This window comes from Phyllostomus hastatus, unplaced genomic scaffold, assembly GCF_019186645.2.
Source record: "Phyllostomus hastatus isolate PE091 unplaced genomic scaffold, TTU_PhHast_1.1 phas_contig_150, whole genome shotgun sequence".
Classification (NCBI taxonomy): Eukaryota; Metazoa; Chordata; class Mammalia; order Chiroptera; family Phyllostomidae; genus Phyllostomus; species Phyllostomus hastatus.
Genome location: NW_025333611.1, coordinates 23,430,047 through 23,450,516, shown reverse-complemented (window position 1 = coordinate 23,450,516; position 20,470 = coordinate 23,430,047). Strand labels below are relative to the sequence as shown.

General features: G+C 44.1%; 1 protein-coding gene across 1 annotated transcript; it reads right to left on the bottom strand.

Moving 5' to 3' along the window:
* Positions 1–7,897: 7,897 nt before the first annotated feature.
* Positions 7,898–20,145, bottom strand: GRXCR2 (glutaredoxin and cysteine rich domain containing 2). The gene is made up of 3 exons (XM_045818735.1): positions 19,810–20,145; positions 13,759–13,986; positions 7,898–8,080 (listed from the first exon to the last, which is right to left on the bottom strand). Exons 1-3 carry the CDS (start codon positions 20,143–20,145, stop codon positions 7,898–7,900), a joined length of 747 nt encoding a protein of 248 aa, XP_045674691.1.
* Positions 20,146–20,470: the final 325 nt, after the last annotated feature.

Genomic DNA, 20,470 nt, shown 5'->3' with positions numbered 1-20,470 from the left:
CGCCCATGTAGCTTTAAGCCAAAAATACAAAAATTGTGCTCCATATATTTGTCTGAAAATCAATCAATATTTTGAGGAAAACTGCCACATGCTTGGCAGTGTTCTAGATGCCAAGGAAACACCAATAAACAAAGCAGCTCTAGTTAGGGCCCCCAAGGAGTGCCGTTCCCATCATTCCCTTCCCTTTCTGCACACCTTTTTATAATAACGATTTCCTTGTACTTTGGGGGGTGGGGGTTTCTTATCTCAAATGTGCATCCCTAGACCCTATTGTCTTCCCCATTAAAAAGAGAGATAATATGTCTCTTAAGAGGCGGCTACAATTCAAGCATCAAAAATCACTGTCACCATCATCATCACCACCTCCATCCTCATCATGGTTTATAGGACACAGTGAGTTTTGCGAAAGGCCATAAATTCAAAATGACTAAAAATGTAAAAGTTAATATGAAGTCTTCCGAAAAGGTCTTGTAATAGAAAACACTGAATACAATAGACCATGTATATATTCACTGATTTTAATAATTAGAAGGGTTTCTTCTCTGAATGTCATGTATTATAAAAGCACAATCAGATGCGTACTTCTGTCTGTTTAAGGAGAATAAAATTAGACACTGTAAGCCCCGGCAAAAGTAAATGCTAAGAACCAGAAGGATTATTCAGGTTGAGTTGGGCACCCACAATAGCCAATCAGAGAGAAGGATCCATGGTGTTTGCCAATAAAATGTATTAACTGGTGACCTAAAAGAAACACTAACTACACAGAAAGAGTCTCTCAACTCCTAGGAGATTAACTCTTAAAGCTAATAAGGGAGATGTAAAAATTTAATGCTAACAAACCAAATCAATATTTGATTATAACAGGATAATCAGTTATGTAACAATAGCCAGCCGGATCATTTTAAAAAAACAATTTCAAAGATAGATAGTAGGCTACAAAATTAAGCCCTAGGCCTACGATAAGACCTGAAATAATCTCATTGACATAACAGATATCATTTAACTACAGAAAAGATCGCTACAAAAAGCTGGTTTGGGTTAGAATCACCTTGGGAGACACAAACAAGTCTGACTAAGAATTAATCAATAAACCAAGTCCTGAATCTAGGCTGCGCTGATAAGGTAATCTTTTCTTTGGGACCAGCTAAGAATTTTGTGAGCCAAGGAGAAGAATAAAAAATAATAATACTGACCTAGCTGGGTAATTCAGCTGGTCAGAGCATCATCCTGATACACCATGGTTGCATGTTTGGTCTCCGGTCAGGGCACATACAAGAAGCATCCAATGAATGCCTAAATAAGTTGAATGACAAATCAATGTTCCTTTCTCTCTCCCTCTCCCTCTTTCCTTCCCTGCCTCTCTCTGTGTCTAAAATCAATAAATAAAATTTAAAAAATAATAATATTGAAACCCTGAGGTTATATCAAACAAAGCATAGAAAATCAAGAACAGAAATAAGAAAGGCATTACATTCATGATATTGATGCTTCAGAGTGGATTTAAGTAAAACTATAGCAATAAATTCTGTAATCTTTACTTTACATGTTTATGAATTAAGGTTTTGAAGTACCTAGAAGGACCAGCCATCCTAAATGCATATGGCACATAGTTTAAGTTGTTTAAATGATAGTCTTAATACATTTGTAGTCAATGTTTAAAGGCCCCTAGAAAAATTGGTTTTTAGTTTCGGGTATTTGATTCCTGAGCTTAATAAATTGAGCATTAAACAAAACACTAACGATTGTGAGTATTTCTCTCTGTAGAAAAACCCTTTGGACATAAAAGGATCTATTATTAAAGACACAGAGAGAAGGTAGTCCTACCTTATGTTGGTTATCTATCCCTAGGTAACAAATGACCCCCAAAATTCCTGGCTTACAACAACGTTTATCACCTCACAGTTGATCAGCCCACAAGTGACGGATGCGGGCAGGCTTTCGCGGAGTGGTTCTGGCTCTGGGTCTTTCACGAGGCTGCAATTAAGATGTCAGCCATGGCAGAGTCTCCAGCTCCACCAGGAAAGGAGCTCACCCTTGTAAAGCTCACTGGCATGGTGGTTGGCGGGATTCAGGTGCTTGCACATTGCTGACCCACGGGCCTCAGCTCCTCCCCAACTGCTGGCTGTAAGCCACCCCCTGTTCTGCACCATGGGGCCCTCCCCATAATGCGGCTCACAGCCTGGCAGTCGGTGTCACCAGGAGAACAAGCAAGAAAGGCCAGAGAAAGCCTCAAGGTCTTTTATAAACCAATCTTGGAGGTGACCTCCCATCGTGTTTACCATAGCCTGCTGTTAGAAGCGAGGCCCTAAATCCAGTTCACACTCAAGGGGATGGCACAGGGGCAGAACACCAGGAGGTGGGGATCACCGGAAGCCATTTGAGAAGCTGTCTGCCTGCAAACTTTCCCAAGACCTTAGCCCATAAGACAACAATGCACCAAGGGCTCTGGGTGTGCAACCAAATGTCATGTTTCTGCAAACACCAAATCACCAAATACTGAACACCTATGTGCCAGGCACTGTGGTGGGTACTGGGGATACAGTGGTAACTGAGGCACACTTCCTGCCCTTAGGGAGCTCAGAGCTGAATGAAGGAGACCAACAATGAAAGGAGGTTTAGCCATTCCCTACACTCTCCCCTTCCTGTGGCACCTATCATTTCATTTTGCAAATATCCATTTAAATCCTTGGTTTCTGTGAGACTATAATGTCCCTGAGAGAAGGTACTCTGTCTGTTTCATCCTCTGGCTCCTTACTTCTTGCACATGGCCTGACTCCTAGGAGGCCTTCAAAAATACAACATTCTGAAAAGCAGACATGGTCAATTATCTAGTAGCCATTCACATCTTAGTATGAATTTATGGCCTCAATCTTCTGAGAAATAATCACTAATAGGGGAAGAAATACTTGGGAGCTAGATAAAAGTGAACTAAGGGGACTGTAAAGAGAGGAAGCTCTTTGTGTTGAAAGAGATAAACATTGACTTTAGTTTTATCAAGGTCTGATTTAACTGCCCATTCCTGTCTCCTTCCCCATGTGCCTGCCCCCCCAAGCAATGAAAAAATTCTACTGCATTGTGGTTCTAGGTCTTCTCTGGGTTTTACATATTCTTTAACACAGGCACTAATTATATGCTGTAACTCTGACACTAATGTAACTCCATTTCTCTCCCATAATTGCATGAATGTGAATTCTCTACATTTAATGTGCTTAATTAGAAAATGAGGAGATGCAACAAACGAGGACAGGTGATAAAAACAACAGTGAACATTTCTTTCAAATTTACCTTTATCATAAAATTCACTCTGAGTGAATTTCACTCTAAGCTCTAGTGAACCACAGAAATTTTTTATAAATGTCGCTGGCACCGATCTAAGTGAATTTATTATCAGAGCAATTCATATCTGTGGAAGACTGAGAATAAGAACATTATCTTTCCTACAAACTTAAGCTTCATTGATATCTTTGGCCAGTTTAATTTGCAAAGGGTAATTATGGGTAAACTAAGTGAATGCTTTATGTGGATTTCAAAAATTCAATGTGCAACTTCTTCTTCAAAAGAGATCTTAACCTGGAAGCCAAAATATGAACAGAATAGAGCAGAGTTGTTCTAGGAGCAAAGGCATATGAGATCTGCCCTCCTCAACCCACAAAGTCTCCTAGACAGTCAGGGACAGAAAGATACAGCCTTTCAAACCACAACTGTCTTCCAGGAAGGGTGGGGCTGCAAAAGGAAACCTGGCCCTGCAGATCTTCCCCGTGTAACGGAGTGGATAGGCCTTGGGGTTACACCCCGTGTGGGAACAGGGGCCAGAAAGATAAATGATGCTGCCAGCCAGAGCAGGGAGAGTAGAGGGCAGGCTGGGATGCAAAGGGAGAAAAGAAAGGGGGAACCAGCAGGGTGGTTGAAGTGGCCCACAGAGTCAGCCCAAGTCACGGTCTCATGACTGTAATATACTCTCAAGTCCCCGAGACATCTCCCCCATGTCCAGTACAGTTGGTTACTCTCACAAAGACCTAGTAAGGCAAGAGGTTTGCAAGGATCGCAGAAACGGCCTGCGTGTCTATAGTCTGGGTGCATGTGACGTGGAAAAGAACTGCACATGTGGCACTAAGCGATGATCACTAAACTGAATTAATTCAACTGTTAAGGCAATTCAAGGAGTTAATAAGTGTAAAGTGCTTAGAACAGCATTCTGCACACAGTAAAGCCGATATGTACTTGTTAATGGAAATAAATATATAAATTCTGTATAAATTCTGTAATGCAGCCCCGGGGGCTGGCCCAGCTGACCTGGTCAAGCAGGGGAACTGAAACACACTGCGGTAAGTCATGTATTATGCTGAGTAGAGGCCCAAGGTTATAATCTCATTAATGATACATTCTAAGTGTGTCTCCATCTTTGTATCCTCAGGACCTAGTGCAAATGCCTGGAATCTAGTAGATGTCCAGGGAAAATTTGCTCAATGAATAAACAGATTTCTTTAGAAAACATGTATTCGGTGAAAATTTTTTGAGCTTTCAAAGAATATAGCATTATTTCAATCACAGCATCTCTTTATCTTTTAGCCTTCATACTTGTTTCTAGCTCTGAAGGAATTCCTGTAGTTTTAGGAGTACCAGTTGGCCAGCCTTGCCCTAATCCCACCCTGATACTGGCCTAAACCTCTGACAATGTTGTTAAGATCACGATCAGGAAGTGAGTATTTCAGTGCAAATTTATCTCCACTAGTAGGCAAAGCACTCAGATATGTTTGCAATATTTCTGGGTACAAAGGGCATTCAGAAGACCCCGTGGTTCTACCCTGAAAAGACATCCACAATCCGACCACTTTTACCACTTCAACTAGTACCACACTCGCAGCTGTCACAAGGATTTTTGCAGTGGGCTCTGAACCGGGCGCGGCTTCCACTTCTGCCCATAGTGTCTCCTCTCACCACGGCAGCCAGAAGGGCTTGCTAGAACATAAATCAGATCGTGACCCTGCTCTGCTCCAAGTATTTTTTTCCATTGACATCCAATTGGGAAAACAGAAACCACTCCACATATTTCAAAGAGAGGGAATGTGTACTATAGAGAGTTAATCACAAAGGTTAGTGAGAGCACGAAGCCACTACCACCCTCAGGCAGGAGGAACCAGAGGGAAAAAGGAAAACCTACAATCCGAGCCACTGCGGTTGGAACTGACCTGCCTGGGCCAGCATTTCCAGCGGCTGTTGCCGCTAATGCAGCTGCCACATGGGAAAGGTTGCCAGAAACCTCGTCCTTCAAAAATAAAGACCCTTCCTCCCCGGTCTTCCAGGCCTGCCAGTACCTCCGGGGTGGGGGTTGGGGGGCAGGGTGCGGGTCGGTGGGGAGCTGAACCCAAGAGGAAGGCAGAAGGCAAGGGAGTCTGGGAAATGTAGTTTATTTTCAAGTCTCCTGCCCCAGCGGTAGGAGGAGGGTATAGAAGGAGAAGGGGTGGGGTTGACAGTAAACAGACCCCATGGAGAGCAGCATCTCACTCACAATAAAACCCAGGTTCTTACAATGACTTCCAAGGAAGGCACCCCTCCCCCAGACACATAGGCACCTTCTCTCTGACTTCTTTTCCAGCCACGCTGGATTCTTTCCTCTCTGCGAACACGCCAGGCACCGCCCCCACCCCCCCAGGGTCCAGCATCCGCCGAGTCCTCTGCCCGGGACGATCTCACCCAGACGCGTTCACAACTCGCTCCCGCGTCTCCTTTGGGCCTGTATTGAAAGGATACCTCCTCGGTGACCCCTCCTTGAAAACTAATTTAAAATCTCAACCGTTCCGACCCCCTTTATTGCTTTATTTTTCATCACAGTATTTACCCTTCTCTAACATATTATACATTTCACATATAGTTTTATCATATTGAAATGTATTTTATCTATATTACATATTTTTGGTTTTCCTTCTCTCACTACGTACATTTCTTATATCTTGTATCTTCGTCAATAAATGTGTCTGTATTTCATACTACCTTCTGGACAGACCTTGTATGTTCAGTATTCTCCCCCAACAAAATGTAAGCTCTGTTGGGGGAAAGCTTTTTGCCATTGATATAGCCCCAGTGCTCCATAAATACTTGTTGACTGAATAAATCACTTGTAAATATATTTATTATGGGATGAAACATATTAAACGCTCTTAGGGGCACAGGAGAAGGAAAAGAAACATTGCTGCATCTCTTCCTGTCCTGCCCCCACCCAGGCTACGTCAGGTGTCCCTTCTATGTGCTTGTAACACTCCCTGTAGTCCCCTCATCACAGAACTTGTCCCACTGTGTTGTCATTATGTATTTGCACTTCCGTTTCCTCCACCGAAACTGGCAGTCCCGTGAGAGAGCAGGGGTGGTGCCCATCCAGGTGCCCGTCTGGGTCACGCTGCACGCCACACACTGGGCAGGGTCATCCCTTGCGACTCGAGACAAGGCTCCAACGGTACTTGTTGTCGAATGTTCCCACCAAAAACCAGAAAAACACACTTACAGGTCTCCCAATACTATTCCTGCCTCTGATGTTCTGGAAAGATTTACGAGCCAACAGCTGTGAGGAAACATGAACAGAGTCAGCAAACAGTTAAATGCAGAAGCAGAGAGAGTGGGTTGCAGTTGTGTCGTCTGGCCAAGCAAGGAGAAGCAGCATTATCATGGCTTCGGAGAATATTTTAATCTTTTTATTAGAAGTATTTATATTCCCTGAAAAACATTCCACTGTGAGTTATTTTAAGAGCTGGATATTACCCTATAACAAACAAATCTTGAGAAAATTAAGTTATGAAAATCTAAGTAATTATCACAGAAAAAGCAATGCATCTCAATAGATAACAGATTTTACAGTTTTATTCTCAAGGGGAGTGGGTGTTAGAGTTACAAAGTTCTTTAACAAAAGCAGTTTTCTAATTTTATAACCAACGTCAAGAGGAACGGATTGTCTTTAGTACGGGGAGTCATAGACAGTAGAAAGATAATTGCTAGAGATCAGCCTTGGTTGGTTTTTCTTTTAGAGGTTCCCAGCGGATACCTAGACAATATCCAAAGTCTTTTATGAGGAGACTGTGGCTCTATCTCACACTCAAAATGGATTCATTTATTTGGTAATAATTCAGGACTGGAAGAAGTCATATCACGCACAAGTACTTAAGCACCAAATTTATCATAAAAAGCTTTGACTTGGCTTATATCCTCGATAGTTCAGAGGCACGCAGGCATGTCTTATCTCGTCTCGTCCTAGGAAGGAGGCTTGCCGTCATCTGCACGAGCATCACCCAAGCACGTCACGCAGGAGGGACTGGAGACTTTGCAGGGAAGGCCCCCGCAGCGGGCCTGTCTTCCGCACAGAGCAGCACCAGCATGTAGCTGCTGTTCTGTTTTCGAGGCCTGCCAGGGCGGTCGGGCGTCCAGCATCCCTTCCTTCTTCTGCTTAACTACAAATTCAATTTGACCAATGACGATTTGAAATGCATTATAAGCAACAAGAATTTAGTTCATCAGAAATCTGGTTTGTCTAAGTTTGCAAAATAACTCCCAACCAAAAAACAACGTCAGCCTGCTGCCTGAAGTCAATGTCTATCTGTTCGCTAGCACAAGGAGAACACTGAGCTACGTCAAGGGAGCTACAAGCACACATTCCTGGAAGGGTAATTTTAGAACCAGTTTCAAAGCCGGCTCTAATTCGAAAATGCCTCTGCCCCTTAGGCCCACATGGAGGTGTTACCAGCCTCTGAGATGTCATTGAGTAGTCAAGTGTTTATTTTTTTCTTTTTGCCAGGAGTGGAAGAGATCACAGCTGCTGTGGCTTCCTTGCTGGGAGAGGGAGAGTGGGGGCCAGTTTATTAGAAATAACTCTAGAAAGGATGTGATAAAAGCAGACATACAAAGCCCCAGGCTATTGATTGCAAATCTGGCAAGGCTGCAGGCCATTCTCATTGCAGGCAGGGCACCGCAGAGCCCGGTAGGACTCCTTGAATCTGTTGGCCAGCATCGAGAACTTGCTGCCATGGCACAGAGAGCAGGTGGCACTGCCCGACCCTCGGCAGTGAAAGCAGTTGTCATCTGGAAGCTCCCCTTCCTGCAAGAGATGGGTCAGGGTTTAGTTACAACAGCAGTTCAAGTTCATTGATCGCATGCAGGTCAAAAGAGCACTGGGCTGCTGCAAAGGCTATGGCAAAATAGGAGGAAAATGTTTCCCACAGATGGCAAGGAGGGAACTGGCCAGAGGCTCAGAATAATCACAACAATTTCATCAAAGTGGGTTTCCCTGGTGGACACCTCTAGGAGACCATCCCCTGCTACCATGCCTTTCATTTGTGACTGCACATTCTTCAATGCCCTTGTCGCCATGGGGGCAAAGACTTAGCTTTTCTCATTGCCAATACCAAGAGTGAACACTTGTAGCCTGCCTAGTAGGTGCCAGGCGCTGTTCTAAGAGCTTTCTTTCGTATATCAACCCATCTACTGCCCACTGCATCCCATGAGATAATACAAGGATTATCATCCCTATGCTACAGATGGGAAAATGAGACCCTGAGAAGTTCTGTTACTTGCCAGTTGTCACTCAGTGTGGCAGAAAAAGAGGCAGGTTTGCTCTGAGGCAGTCAAGCACCAGAGTTCATGCTCCTGTGATTTCATACACAGCCCCTCGTTGTAGGTGTCCAAAGTAGGTGCTCAAGAAAGACTGTTTTGTGTGACTGAGAGACCAAATGGATGAATGAGTCAATGCTACAACCTGTGGGAGCTGAGCTCTGAATTCTTGAAATACTTTATCTTTGTTCTCTTTGAGAACTGTGATGAGGCCCCAGGATGATGGACATCATCAGTGTCCTCTGACATCAATTCCGCACCCTGGGCAGTTCCCCTCACCTCTCTAAATCTCCATTTCTTTACCTATAAAATGAGAGCCATGAGGCTTATCTCTGAGTAGCTGCAATAATAGATGGGAGAGTATCTGAAAATATCATATTATCTGGCATAGTAGGGGATCCACATAAGAATTAGTTCACTTTGAAGCCTTGCTAATATGTTTCCAGTCCTCTGCTCCAACCCTCTGAAAAATGCCTTGTCTACTGTCATGCTCTCCCCAAGTCATCTCACGAAAATTGGCCATCTTTGCACTCCTGTGTAGAGACCACGCAGAGACCTGTGACCTTCCAAGAAATAAGGAACGCTACTAGCTCTATACCAGGTGGATCAAGCACCAGGTCTTGTCCATTTCATCTTCAAATCCATCCCTTTTCTCCGCCCCACAGCCACAGCCCTAGCCTGGACACCCACCAACACTGGCAGGAACTGAGTGTGGATGCCTGCCTCTGGTTCTGTGGGCTGTCCTCCCCACCGACACCCATGTCATTAAGTGGCCTGCAGCTGTGATTGCCTCTCAAGAAACCTTTTAATGAACACGTGCCTTCCAGATAAACTTCAGATCAACACCTGGTCCCCTCAGCTGCTTTAAATGTTTAGTCACATCTTTCCTCAGGCTCTTAGCTCTCCCTCCAGCTGGGATCCAGGGACCTTTCCCTCCTCCCCACCCAGCCAAATGCTACGGTTCTCAAGTATTCAGGAGCTTTGCCCACCCACAGGCCTGGACCAGGAGTCCCACCCGCCTGTACTGCCCCCTGCAGGGCTGTCTCTGGCTCTACCGAAAGCTCCTGCTGACTAGACAAGGGAGCTCTTGGAGTTGGCCGGTCTCACAGCCGGTCCCTGGATATCCAGTGCAGTGCCAGGGAAATATTTGCTGTTCACATATTTGCAAAAAGAATAAACAAAGAAAGCAATGATGTCTAGAGAACACTTTCTATTCTTAAATTCTAGGAAATACCAACGCAGCCAGAATCCACTGGGTGGCTCAACCCCGCTAACACCGCTTTCTTTTATAACCTCATAATAAAAATAATCTTCGAAAAGGGAGGCATTAGTTTTGAAAATAGCTCCATTGTGCTGTACAGTGCTTAAAATGGTGTTAAATTTTATTCATTCTAGATTTAGGAAATGGAAGTGATTATCCAACCAGCAAAAACCTAAATCCTGTCTCTGCACCCTTTTGTTAAGATTTTATTGATTGTTGCCATACTCTCATGTATTAACAATGGAGGAATTTGTTTTCTTCTCTTAAAGTATTCAAAAGAAATACATTTGCCAAAATGTTCTTAAAGCAAATTGCCACAGACCATTTATCTGCCAAATCTACGCTTTATACTTGATCCCAGTGAGATTTTAATGCTACAAGTTGATGTTGTCAAAGAAAGTACAGAAGAATCACAACATAATGCTACACATGTGATCTGAAAATTAGTTTGTATAGAATGTTAGGTGAGATATTGAAAGATTAATAAAATGACCAGGTAAACCTGCTATAGAGAATAAAACCAAATCATTAATCAAATTTTACCTGATGTGTTGTTGGAGATTTTGCTAGCGTTTCTGTTCTTACCTTGGGTCACCACCCTTCTCCAACCACTCACCCTCAACATGCTCATTTAATTATTTAATGATTCATTAAATCAAGTATTCACTGAGCCGCCACTCTATACAAGGCATGCAGGATAGAAGCATTGGTCTTCCATTCTCATTACGTTTTAAATTCTTCTCAGAAACCATTCAGTAACAGGACTTAGGACATAGTTGTACAGCATAGCTTAGGTTCTAGAGCCAACAAACCTCCACAAATCACCTCCTACTGGCTCCACCTCCTACTGGTCCCTCGTGAGGGACCTTGGCTTTCATTACAGACCCAAAGGCTGGAGTAGCCCTAAAGATGGTAACCAGCACCAATGTGGAGGCCACTTAGCAAAGTGGTCAGCACCATGAGATGGGCAGTCAGGTGGACCTGAGTTTGACAACTGGCTCTGATGACCTCTGGCAAGTTCCTTAACTTCCCTGAACCTTAGTTTCCCCAGGCACGGAAGGAGACCACTGATAGTGTCCACCTCACAGAGTCTTTGCAAGCATGAAATGGACTATGGCACGGAAAGCATAGGACATGGTGCCTGGCTATTGTGGGCCCTCAGTAGGTGGTAGCCATCATTACCGGTGTTTATTTTTTATTGCTGTTATTTCAAAGGCAAGAGCACATAAAGCATAAAGGAGCCCAGATGATATATGGTCTCAAATCCACTGAACACAGGGGAGGGTCTTGCCCCTTCCACGTTTCACGGGGGCTCGATTCAGTCCTCCCTCTCCTTTTCTTGCATAGTCGTCACAGAGGCTAAGCATGGCCTGGCTCTCAGCCTCACCCCACCTCTTCATCAAGGTCCCTGCTGCGACCCCGTCCCACATAACATATCAGGGAGCCTCCCGGTCAGAAGGGGCTCCTTGGTGTTCTCTGACCCTCTTTTCCAGAAGAAGCTTGCCTGGACATTTACTGCAGGAGGGAGTGGGCAAATAAATAGCAATTTAAAACAGGGTCTAAAGGACAGGCAAGTGAAGTATCACCTTTCACAGGAATTTTCTGCTGCACACCCCTGCCCTGGTTTGTGGCACTACAGCTAAAAAAGAGGGCTCTCTCCAAACGGAATTTAAAGGTGATTGTCCTATCAGGCCCGTTGTTGCTTTTCCATTCAGGGCTGCCGTGCGATCTGTACTTTAGCATTTCTGGCTCTTTTTTGAAAATCAATGCTCCTGCCAGCTATAACGTGCTGAGAAAAGGGACCGAGTGAGTGAACGTTAATGTGGGGAGGGAGCACTTGCAGGACGGTGTTGTCTGCCGGCTGCCGCACTGCGTTCTGGATAGTGCTGTCTAGGGCAGGCAGGGGCGGAACCCTTCCGACCAGCTGGCACTGGGGTCCCAAACTCCTTCTTTCCACAAACACTTAATATTCACTGAGCACCTATTACATGCCAGGATCTGGTTTGGGAGCCAATGGAACTACTGTCTTACACCCAACATAAACATGGCCCCTGCCCTCACGGACACTAAATCTTATGCGGGGAGAACAAACATTGACCAAATAATTGTACAAATAAATACAAGACTACGACTGTGAGGAGGGATGGGGAGTACCCTGAGGGGTCCCTCCTTGGGAATTTTATCCTTGTGTAAGTCGGGGGAAGCTCCTCTGAGGAAGTGACACCTCCTCAGAGACCTAAGAGGCTGAAGGGCAGGAAGCACTGAATCTGCAGGACCTTCCAGGCACAGGGAAGTTGCCTCTGGTGAGAAAGAGCCAAGAGCACGTGAGGGGCAGCTAGACAGGCTGTGCACCTGGGGCCGAGAGACTGAGGAGAGATGTGGAAGAGATGAGGCTGAAGAGGCCAAGAGCGGCAGGCTACACAGTGTTTTCGAGAATAAGTGAGGTGTTTTGGTTTTAGCCCAAGAGAAGAGAGGCCAGTGAAAGATTTTGGTGGGGAGAAGGGAGATGAAGGGATGACACAGATTTGCATTTCAAAAATATCTTATCAAGCGTGAGAGCCAGTCAGAAGGAGATGTGAGTGGCTGGGAGCAGAAATTTTAACAAGAGTCTTTCGTGGGAGTCTGGTCATGACCCTCTTGTTCCTGTCCCCTGAACCCTCCCAGGGTGGGACATCACTCTAGTGCAAGGAAGCCCTTAGCCCAGGTTGTCACATGAAAAAAAGGGAGGTGATGGTGTGCCCCACAGAAAGCTTCAAGTCCCAAAAGATGGAATCTAAAGAGAAAAAAAATCCACTTCTGCTGCTATCCAAGCTTTACTCTTAGTTTAATTTCATCACAATTGCTTTTCCCACCCCCAAACCCGCACTGTGAACTAACAAATATTATCAGTCTCCCCCTCCTCTGAGCATGCCCGAGGAATGGTTTCCAAGGGGGAGAGTGTGTGCAGAGAAAAACATTTGAACTATTTATATTTTTATCTAAAGAAAGCAAGAAATTAAGCTTTAATAATACTTTCAAAAGAAATTGCCATACTAATTTTTAATAAACTAGTTGACACTGGCACCTTCAGTAGGACTGGCAGTCACTAGAAAAATGTAGCCAAGGGACCCTGGAATAAGCATGATGTACCCTGGCTGGTGTGGCTCAGTGGACTGAGTGGCGGCCTGCAAACAAAAAGGTGGCTGGTTCAGTTCCATTCAGGGCACATGCCTGGGTTGTGGGCCAGGTCCCCTAGTCGGGAGCACATGAGAGGCAACCAATGTTTCTCTACCTCTCTTTCTCCCTCCCTTCCCCTCTGTCTGAAAAGAAACAAATAACATCTTTTTTAAAAAAGCATGAAGTAAAGTGACCCCACTTCACGTAAAGCAACAATGGTGTCCTGGCTCATTCATTCATTTTCAGCATGTTGCAACATTTTGCAGTTTACTTGTGCCCGGTCCCCTGGATTTACAAATGATACCGCTTAGTTTAACTAAACTCATCTCTACAAACTCTAAAGACTCACAACTTTACTAGATTTCTTCAAGGAAACTGTGGATTGAGGATAACACCAATACCAGAAGCACCAGCAAAGCCCTAGGAAAGGACAGAGCTATTTTTTCCACCTCTACAGCAGGATGCTCCCATCTCTAAGCCACACTGCAAAGTAAAAACAATAGATACCTAGTTAGATCTCAAAGAAGTCATTTAAAAATTAAAATTAGGAGTGTTTGAAATATGGACTTATAACTATGATAGCTAACAGTGTACCATTAAAATATAATAAAAGCATAGCATCTTGCATATTTAGACATGGTAAGTAGTCACATTGGAAGGTTTTTACGTGAGTAGTGCACAACCAGGACAACCTGGAGGCCACTGCAGCCCGGCCGCTCCAAGTGGGACAGCGCACCACTCGGACGCACCTGTGGGTACTGGTTGAGGGGGAACGCGCTTTCTGTCTCTGCCAGAGGCCCATTGTTCTGGTCGCTGTTTCCATAGATTTCTTCTTTGCTCATCAGAGACTCTTCCTCAACCTCTCCTTCCTTCTGGAGAATCTTCCTCATGAAGTCTCTCTTGTCCATGGGGGTTCGAATGATTTTCAGGTTATTCGTGTAGATGATTATCTTTCCAAAATCTATAATAGGTGGGGACTAGAGAAATGGAGAATGAGCATGGAATCTCCACCAACAATCACCAAATAAATACAGGGCTGCAGAACCTGTTCTCCATCCCAGGAAACGGGAGAGAAAGAACTCCTGCTCCCCGGCCCTTGTGATGCCATTGGGCCCCAACGCGCTACCGTTCATTTCCCGTTTGTTTGCTTCCTCTGAAAACCAGGACAGCCTTCTCCCTCCTCCTGCTGATGGTGACCGAGCAAAGCTGAGCTGGTCATACAACTAGAGTGTGAGGCTCTGCCGGGCAGAGTCCAGAGTGCATATTTCAGCCACGTCCCACAGCAGCTGATGCAGGGCCAGGCACAAGGAGTGCGTAATGAATTCAAAGGAGTGCTCTTCTTAAAACAAATACCAGTCCAGACTTTTTCTGTGTATAAATAATAGCAATACTGGATACAATTTATTGAGTTGTCATTATTATTATTACTATTATTGTCTCAGGCATTATGTTAAGCATTTTATGAGCATTACCTTGCTTCTCCCCTGAACATCCCCATGAGGTAGATGCTATGATTTCCACATTCTACAGATGGAGAGACCAGGTCTCAGTGGGGTGAAGTGCCTCTCGAGGTTACAAAGTTACTCAGAGTCTGTAGCTGGGATTCGAACCCAACTCTGTCTCACTCTGAAGTCCATATTCTTAGCACCCATACTAAACTATTCACAAGCACTCCCTCCAATATAAGATCATTATATTTATTTACATATAAATATATATGATATATTTTGTTAATATATATTATTAACTTGTAACTTGTTTTTGTCATTTATCTATGAAAATCTCATGTCCACAGATATACTTCGGTAGCATCATTGCATAGCTTATGTGCCCTTGCATGGATTTCTCCGCATTCCTTAACCATTTGCTGAGGAATAATTTGGACACCACTGCAATGCAGTAGCGAAGCCTGAGAGTCAATGTTCAGGGATTACTCAACCAAGAAGGCACATCCCTTCCCAGAGCTGGGAGAGCTCACAGGAAAACCACGCGGGATCCCGATTCCCCTGCTCACCAATGGTGAGACATAGGGGAGCCAGTTGGCCTCTCAGAACCTCAGTTTGCTCCCCTGTAAATGGGCTGCCATCTATCTCATATGCATTAACTACCACAAACTAATTATTAAAACACAGAAATACCTCTATACTGGGTGGTAAACAGGTGCCGTCCTGAGACTCCTGGGTGCTCTCCTGGTCCCCCAGCCTGTCTTTAGGGAGCCTCCAACACCCCAAAAACAGTGATGTAAAAGTTAAGACTTAGGGCCCCAGATGTTAGGACCCTGCCCCAACACAGCTGGCTTCTGGGGCAATGGAGCAATTAATATTTTGACTCTCATCCCTGTGGCTCCTTCTATTATATTCCAGGTGTGGAGGTGCTATGAAGAATATATAAAGCCAGGTTTGCAAAAGCTGAAAATACCATGCAAAGGGTAGGCATTGTTACTGCTATTATTATTCAAAACTGGTCTTTTAGTAGTTGGGGCATGCCCCATCAGGCTACACAACCACATGCTTCCACATGAAATATTCTGCCCTGGTTTTATAGACCCGTATCAACCAATCTAGTGAGACCCTGCACGTAAGCAGTCTCAGCCTGGCTGGAGTGGGACTGCAATGCTCCGGTCCCTTTCCTTGAAACATCCATGGAGTTTCAACAATTATTTATGAAGCCACAAGCTTCCTGCCTGGCCCTGGTTTCCCTCCCTCTCTTCTGGGGATCATGTGGCAGCTCCCATTTCCTGCAGTCTGATGCGTGCTGGGTTCCGGTGTCACACTCCGGACTATCAGTTTCTGAGCAGCAGAAGATAAAGATGGTGGCACTTTTGGAAGGTTCCATTTCCACTCCCACAGCTGAAGAGGTTCAGTTACTAGGGAGCTTTTTTTCGCCTCTATAGCTGGTTTCTTTTTTTTTCAAGTCAAAAAATGTCAATAAACTTTAAAAAGTCTGCAGTCATCTCATTCAACCTCCTACCTTTCAGTATCTGAGATGCCCAGGAGAGTACAGTAAATTTATTTTTAATGTATTCCAAAGAGGGATGGTCCCAAATCACCCTTCAGGTGTGTTTAAGTTTCAGTCACCCTGACAGCCAAGTTCTTCCCTGTGTCTAAGGAAACTCTCTGGGTGTAACTAAACTTCACCTTATCTGGTTACAGGCTACTGCCTGAGAGGGACACCCTCTCTTACATTATAGAGGGCCAGGATGGAGCCAGGAATTTTCTGTTTCCTTCCATAGTGCCCGGAATGGTAACCTATGGGATTGAGCTTCATAAATACCCTGAAGTCAGTGGCAACGTGCCAAGATTGCTCTCCAGTCACCCTGACACCCTTCCACTGCTCTGCCTCAAAGCAGAAACACCTTAGTGGGTACTAGAAACTCAGTGGGCTTTGGAAGCAGGCAGACCTGAGCTCAAGTTTTATTCAGATGTTCTTTGACAGTTCTGTGAGATTTGCAAGTTACCGAACCCGTATGAATTTCTGTTTTTCCAATTTGTAAAATTCTTTCTTATAGAAGTATTGTAAAGGTAGATTTACATATTTGGTATAAAGTGGCTGTTCAGTAAATATTACTCTCTTCCTTTCCCTTCCATTTTTCAGAAAACTTATAAACTTCAGTCAGTCCCAACCCATTAAAATATTTTATTGGGAATAACCACTTTCTCTACCCATCGCATAAAAATTTTAAAAGACTCAATATTTCTTTCATAAGAACCTGGTCGTTTTCACAATGGTAGGGGATACTTTCTGAGCATGTGCAAGGTGGCAGACACACTGCTAAGTGCCTCTCGTGTGGTTCCCCTTTCTCATCACCACAACAATCTTTGTTAGCAGGCACTTTGCTGCCCTCACATCACAGACTGTGACATTGTGACAGGGAAGCTCACAGCAAGGCTAAGTGGCTGCGAACGCCCCCACGGTGACTAGGTGGAAGGGACAGAGCCCAGATTTAACTGACATCAGAGCCCTTGTTTTAAAACATGTATATATATATATATATATATATATATATATATATATATATATATATATATAATTTCTAATGAAACAAACTCTTCAGAGAAAGACAAATAGCATATGATCTCACTTACATGTGGAATCGAATGCACAAAACAAACTGATGGACAAAGCAGAAACAGAGGCATGGACACAGGGAACAGACGGCCAGCTGTCAGAGGGGAGGGAGCTGGGGGACTGGATGGAAGAAGGTGAAAGGATGAACCAAAGAATGTACATGCATGACCCATGGACACAGGTGACAGGGTGGTGATGGCCAGAGGGAAGGCGAGGTGGGGGATGGATGGAGGTGGGCAATGGGGTGGGGAGGAAATGCGGACATCCATAATAGTATCAACAATAAAGTAAAAAATATGTATATATTATTTTTAATATGGTAAATATACATTACATAAAATTTACCATTTTAACCATTTCCAAGTATATAGCTCACTGGCATTAAGTACTTCCACATTGTTGTATAACTATCACCATCATTAATCTCCAGAACTTTTTCCTATTCCCAAACTGCAACTCGGTGCCCTTAAACAGTAACACCCCCTTCTCCTCTTTCCCAGCCCCTAGCAACCACCTTCTACTTTCTGTCTCTATAAATCTGACTACTCACATAAGTGAAATGACACAATTGTCCGTTTGTGACTTATTTCACTTAGCATAATGCCTTCTGATTTCATCCATGTTGCAGCATTTGTCAAAAGTTTCTTCCTTTTTAAGACTGAATAACGTTCCATCTTGTGTATATACAACATTGTGTTTGTCCATTCATCCACTGATGGACACTGATGGTCGTTTTCACCTTTGTGCAATTGTGAATAAAGCTGCTATAAACCTAGATATGCAGATATCTGTTCAAGGTCAAAGCCTGTACTTTCAATTGTGCTTAACTGCTATGTGCTGTTGCCTCATAGCCAATATTTACTAGGGGTTATTTTACAGTTGGATTCACTATTGAAAAATCATGACTTCCCAGCTCTCATTTCTTTATTTTTCATGAATACCACATTGATGGCCTATTTCAGTGGGTGCAGGTACGTGAATCCATCCTGACTGGTCTCATATCTAGAGGCTGGCTGGATTGGGACGTGGCATTAGATCGGACAGCAAAGAAAACAAGGATAACTGGACCAGGCAGGAATCTAACCCTGAACGTGGCCTCTAGAGTCTAGTGTTTCAATCAGCTGTGCCATGCTGCCATGAAGACTCAGTTTTCTGTTTGCATAAATCCATGCCTCATCATGCCTTTACATGAATGTCAAGGTTGACATATTCACTGATGAAGGTCTAGCAGTCCTATGTTATCTACTGTAGCCTTGTACAAGGTATTGTATAAACTACAACTTTGTAAATTCTAAATCTACAAATAAGATTTAGGTCAAAAGAGATACTGTAAGAACAAGACGGCTGAGTACCTAGGACATAAAAAGCACTCAGTACATGGTAACTATTACTATTATCATCAATATTATTAGTAGTGATTTTATGCTCTAAAGAGGAATATTCCATAGGGCAAATAGCATGGAGAATCAGAGACCTGGGACCTTATTCTGACTCTGCACCAACGACCCTGCAATAGTGGATGAGTCCCTTAACAACCTGGGTCTCAGTGCTACTCAGCTGCAAAATGGGAATGGCCATACTTGGCCTTTCTCCTCAAGTCCATGGTGAAGACCCAAAGAGACAGTATGTGACAGTGCTTTGCGATGAATAAGCCATTCCAGTAAAGTGAGGGGCTGTTCCTTCCAGCCCCCTTTAATACCAAAAAAACTGACATTATCTTTGATAAATATGGACATGCCCATAATTATACTTTTATCAACGCTAGGGAGTCCAATACATTTGCCTGCTATAAATGTATTATTTGTTGCCTTAGAAAACTACCAGTAAAAATGATCACAGAGTAATTGCCAGAATTTCACACTTTAAAGATGAGTATAAATCCTTGTGTGCTATTCAGGGGTAACCTGGTATGTTACATAATTGTAGTTAATCTTAAAAAAAAATCATGCACAGTCCCACTGACAGAGATTATATACACATCTCCTCTTATATTCTGGAAGTCAGTGACTACTTTTCCAGGTTCTTCCAACTAAAAAAAAAAAATCATGTATGGGCTTTTGATTATTTGTGGTACTGGAAAAGATCATTGAAATTCACAAATAAAATACATGTTTCAAATGAACTCGTGGCTCCAACTTCTTCCCCATCTAACACTTCCTCTGAGTAATTTGCTTTTCACCACCTCTTCCCAGGGCTCCACCTGCCCAGTGTTCATGCTAATGAGCAATGCAAAGGCAAAATAAATAAACTGACAGACATTTATTAAGGCAGGCAGCAAGTGGGAGATTGGGGGTGGGGGGGGGGGAAGACATGGATTAACCACAAGGGGAATAATTGCCGGGGGTACAATGAGCACCTTCGAACACTTAGCTCTTTTGGGAACAAGTCAGCCCATTGCTGCACAAGTTTCTAAAACGGCAGCCGGGTGACCTGAAAACCACTGCACCACTATTTAATTTACTTACTGAGATAACCCCACCAAAGACCCAGTGACAATTTTGCATCCTGGATGGAATTTGAACACTATCTATGCTTATTGCACTTTCCAATAAGTGGTCACCAAGCATGTTATTTTTGTCCCAAGAAATATTATTCTAAGAGTGACTTCCGTGTAGTGCGCCTACAGCCCTCGTGGGTACCGGAACGTGAGCATAATACAAAATTGAAACGTTCAGGTGTTTCTCTAAACGCACTTTAGTCTTTAAAGATTATACACCACGCACAATACCAACCTTATGGTCATTTGCCTTGTAATCGTTGAAGAAAGGCTGGCTGCCGGCCAGAGTGTAGGCATTGCCCTCTCTAAACACGCTGATCCTTTGAGCAGTCAGCTTGGGGGAGTATGGCCGGGGCTTGGGGGCTTCCCCAGACCCGTAAACACCATCCATTGGCTCAAGGGACTCTTGGAGAAAACTGTGAGGATACTCCTCCTTTGGCGATTCTAATTCCTGCCCATCCTCAAAGACCTGCTTCAACACGCGGCCGCTGTAGGAGGAGGAGATCTTAAATCGTACTTTCCGGGGTTTGCCGTCACTCTTCTGGTTCAGCTTCTTCTCGGGGTCCTCCATCAGCAGAAACTTCCCTCTGCGGTTTCCGGGCTCCAGTGCAGCCAGTGCAACCTGGAGCTCTGAGAAAAAGGCGCTTTATTTTCCCTCCTCCTGCATATGATTAATTCAAATTGCTGCTGGGACGTGCTCAGTTTACCGCAACTGACACCCACACGTTAAATATTGATAGACCCGCATGCAAAGGCAAGCCACTGTGGGTTTATGGAGCGCAGTGGCCATGAGACAGAAGTGGGTCCCTTCTGCATCCCAGACTCACCCAGAACTTCACCCCAGCCCCGGATTTTCTTAACCCGAGTAGGTTTACGTACACTGAACAAGTACTAGT

Excerpts from the sequence above, each read along its gene's own strand:
- GRXCR2 (XM_045818735.1), bottom strand. The coding sequence starts at position 20,145 with ATGGAGGACCCCGAGAAGAAGCTGAACCAGAAGAGTGACGGCAAACCC. Across the intron at positions 13,987-19,809 it reads ACAAGGCAAATGACCATAAG|TCCCCACCTATTATAGATTT; the intron begins GTTGGTATTGTG and ends CCATTTCTCTAG. Across the intron at positions 8,081-13,758 it reads CCCTCAACCAGTACCCACAG|GAAGGGGAGCTTCCAGATGA; the intron begins GTGCGTCCGAGT and ends CATCTCTTGCAG.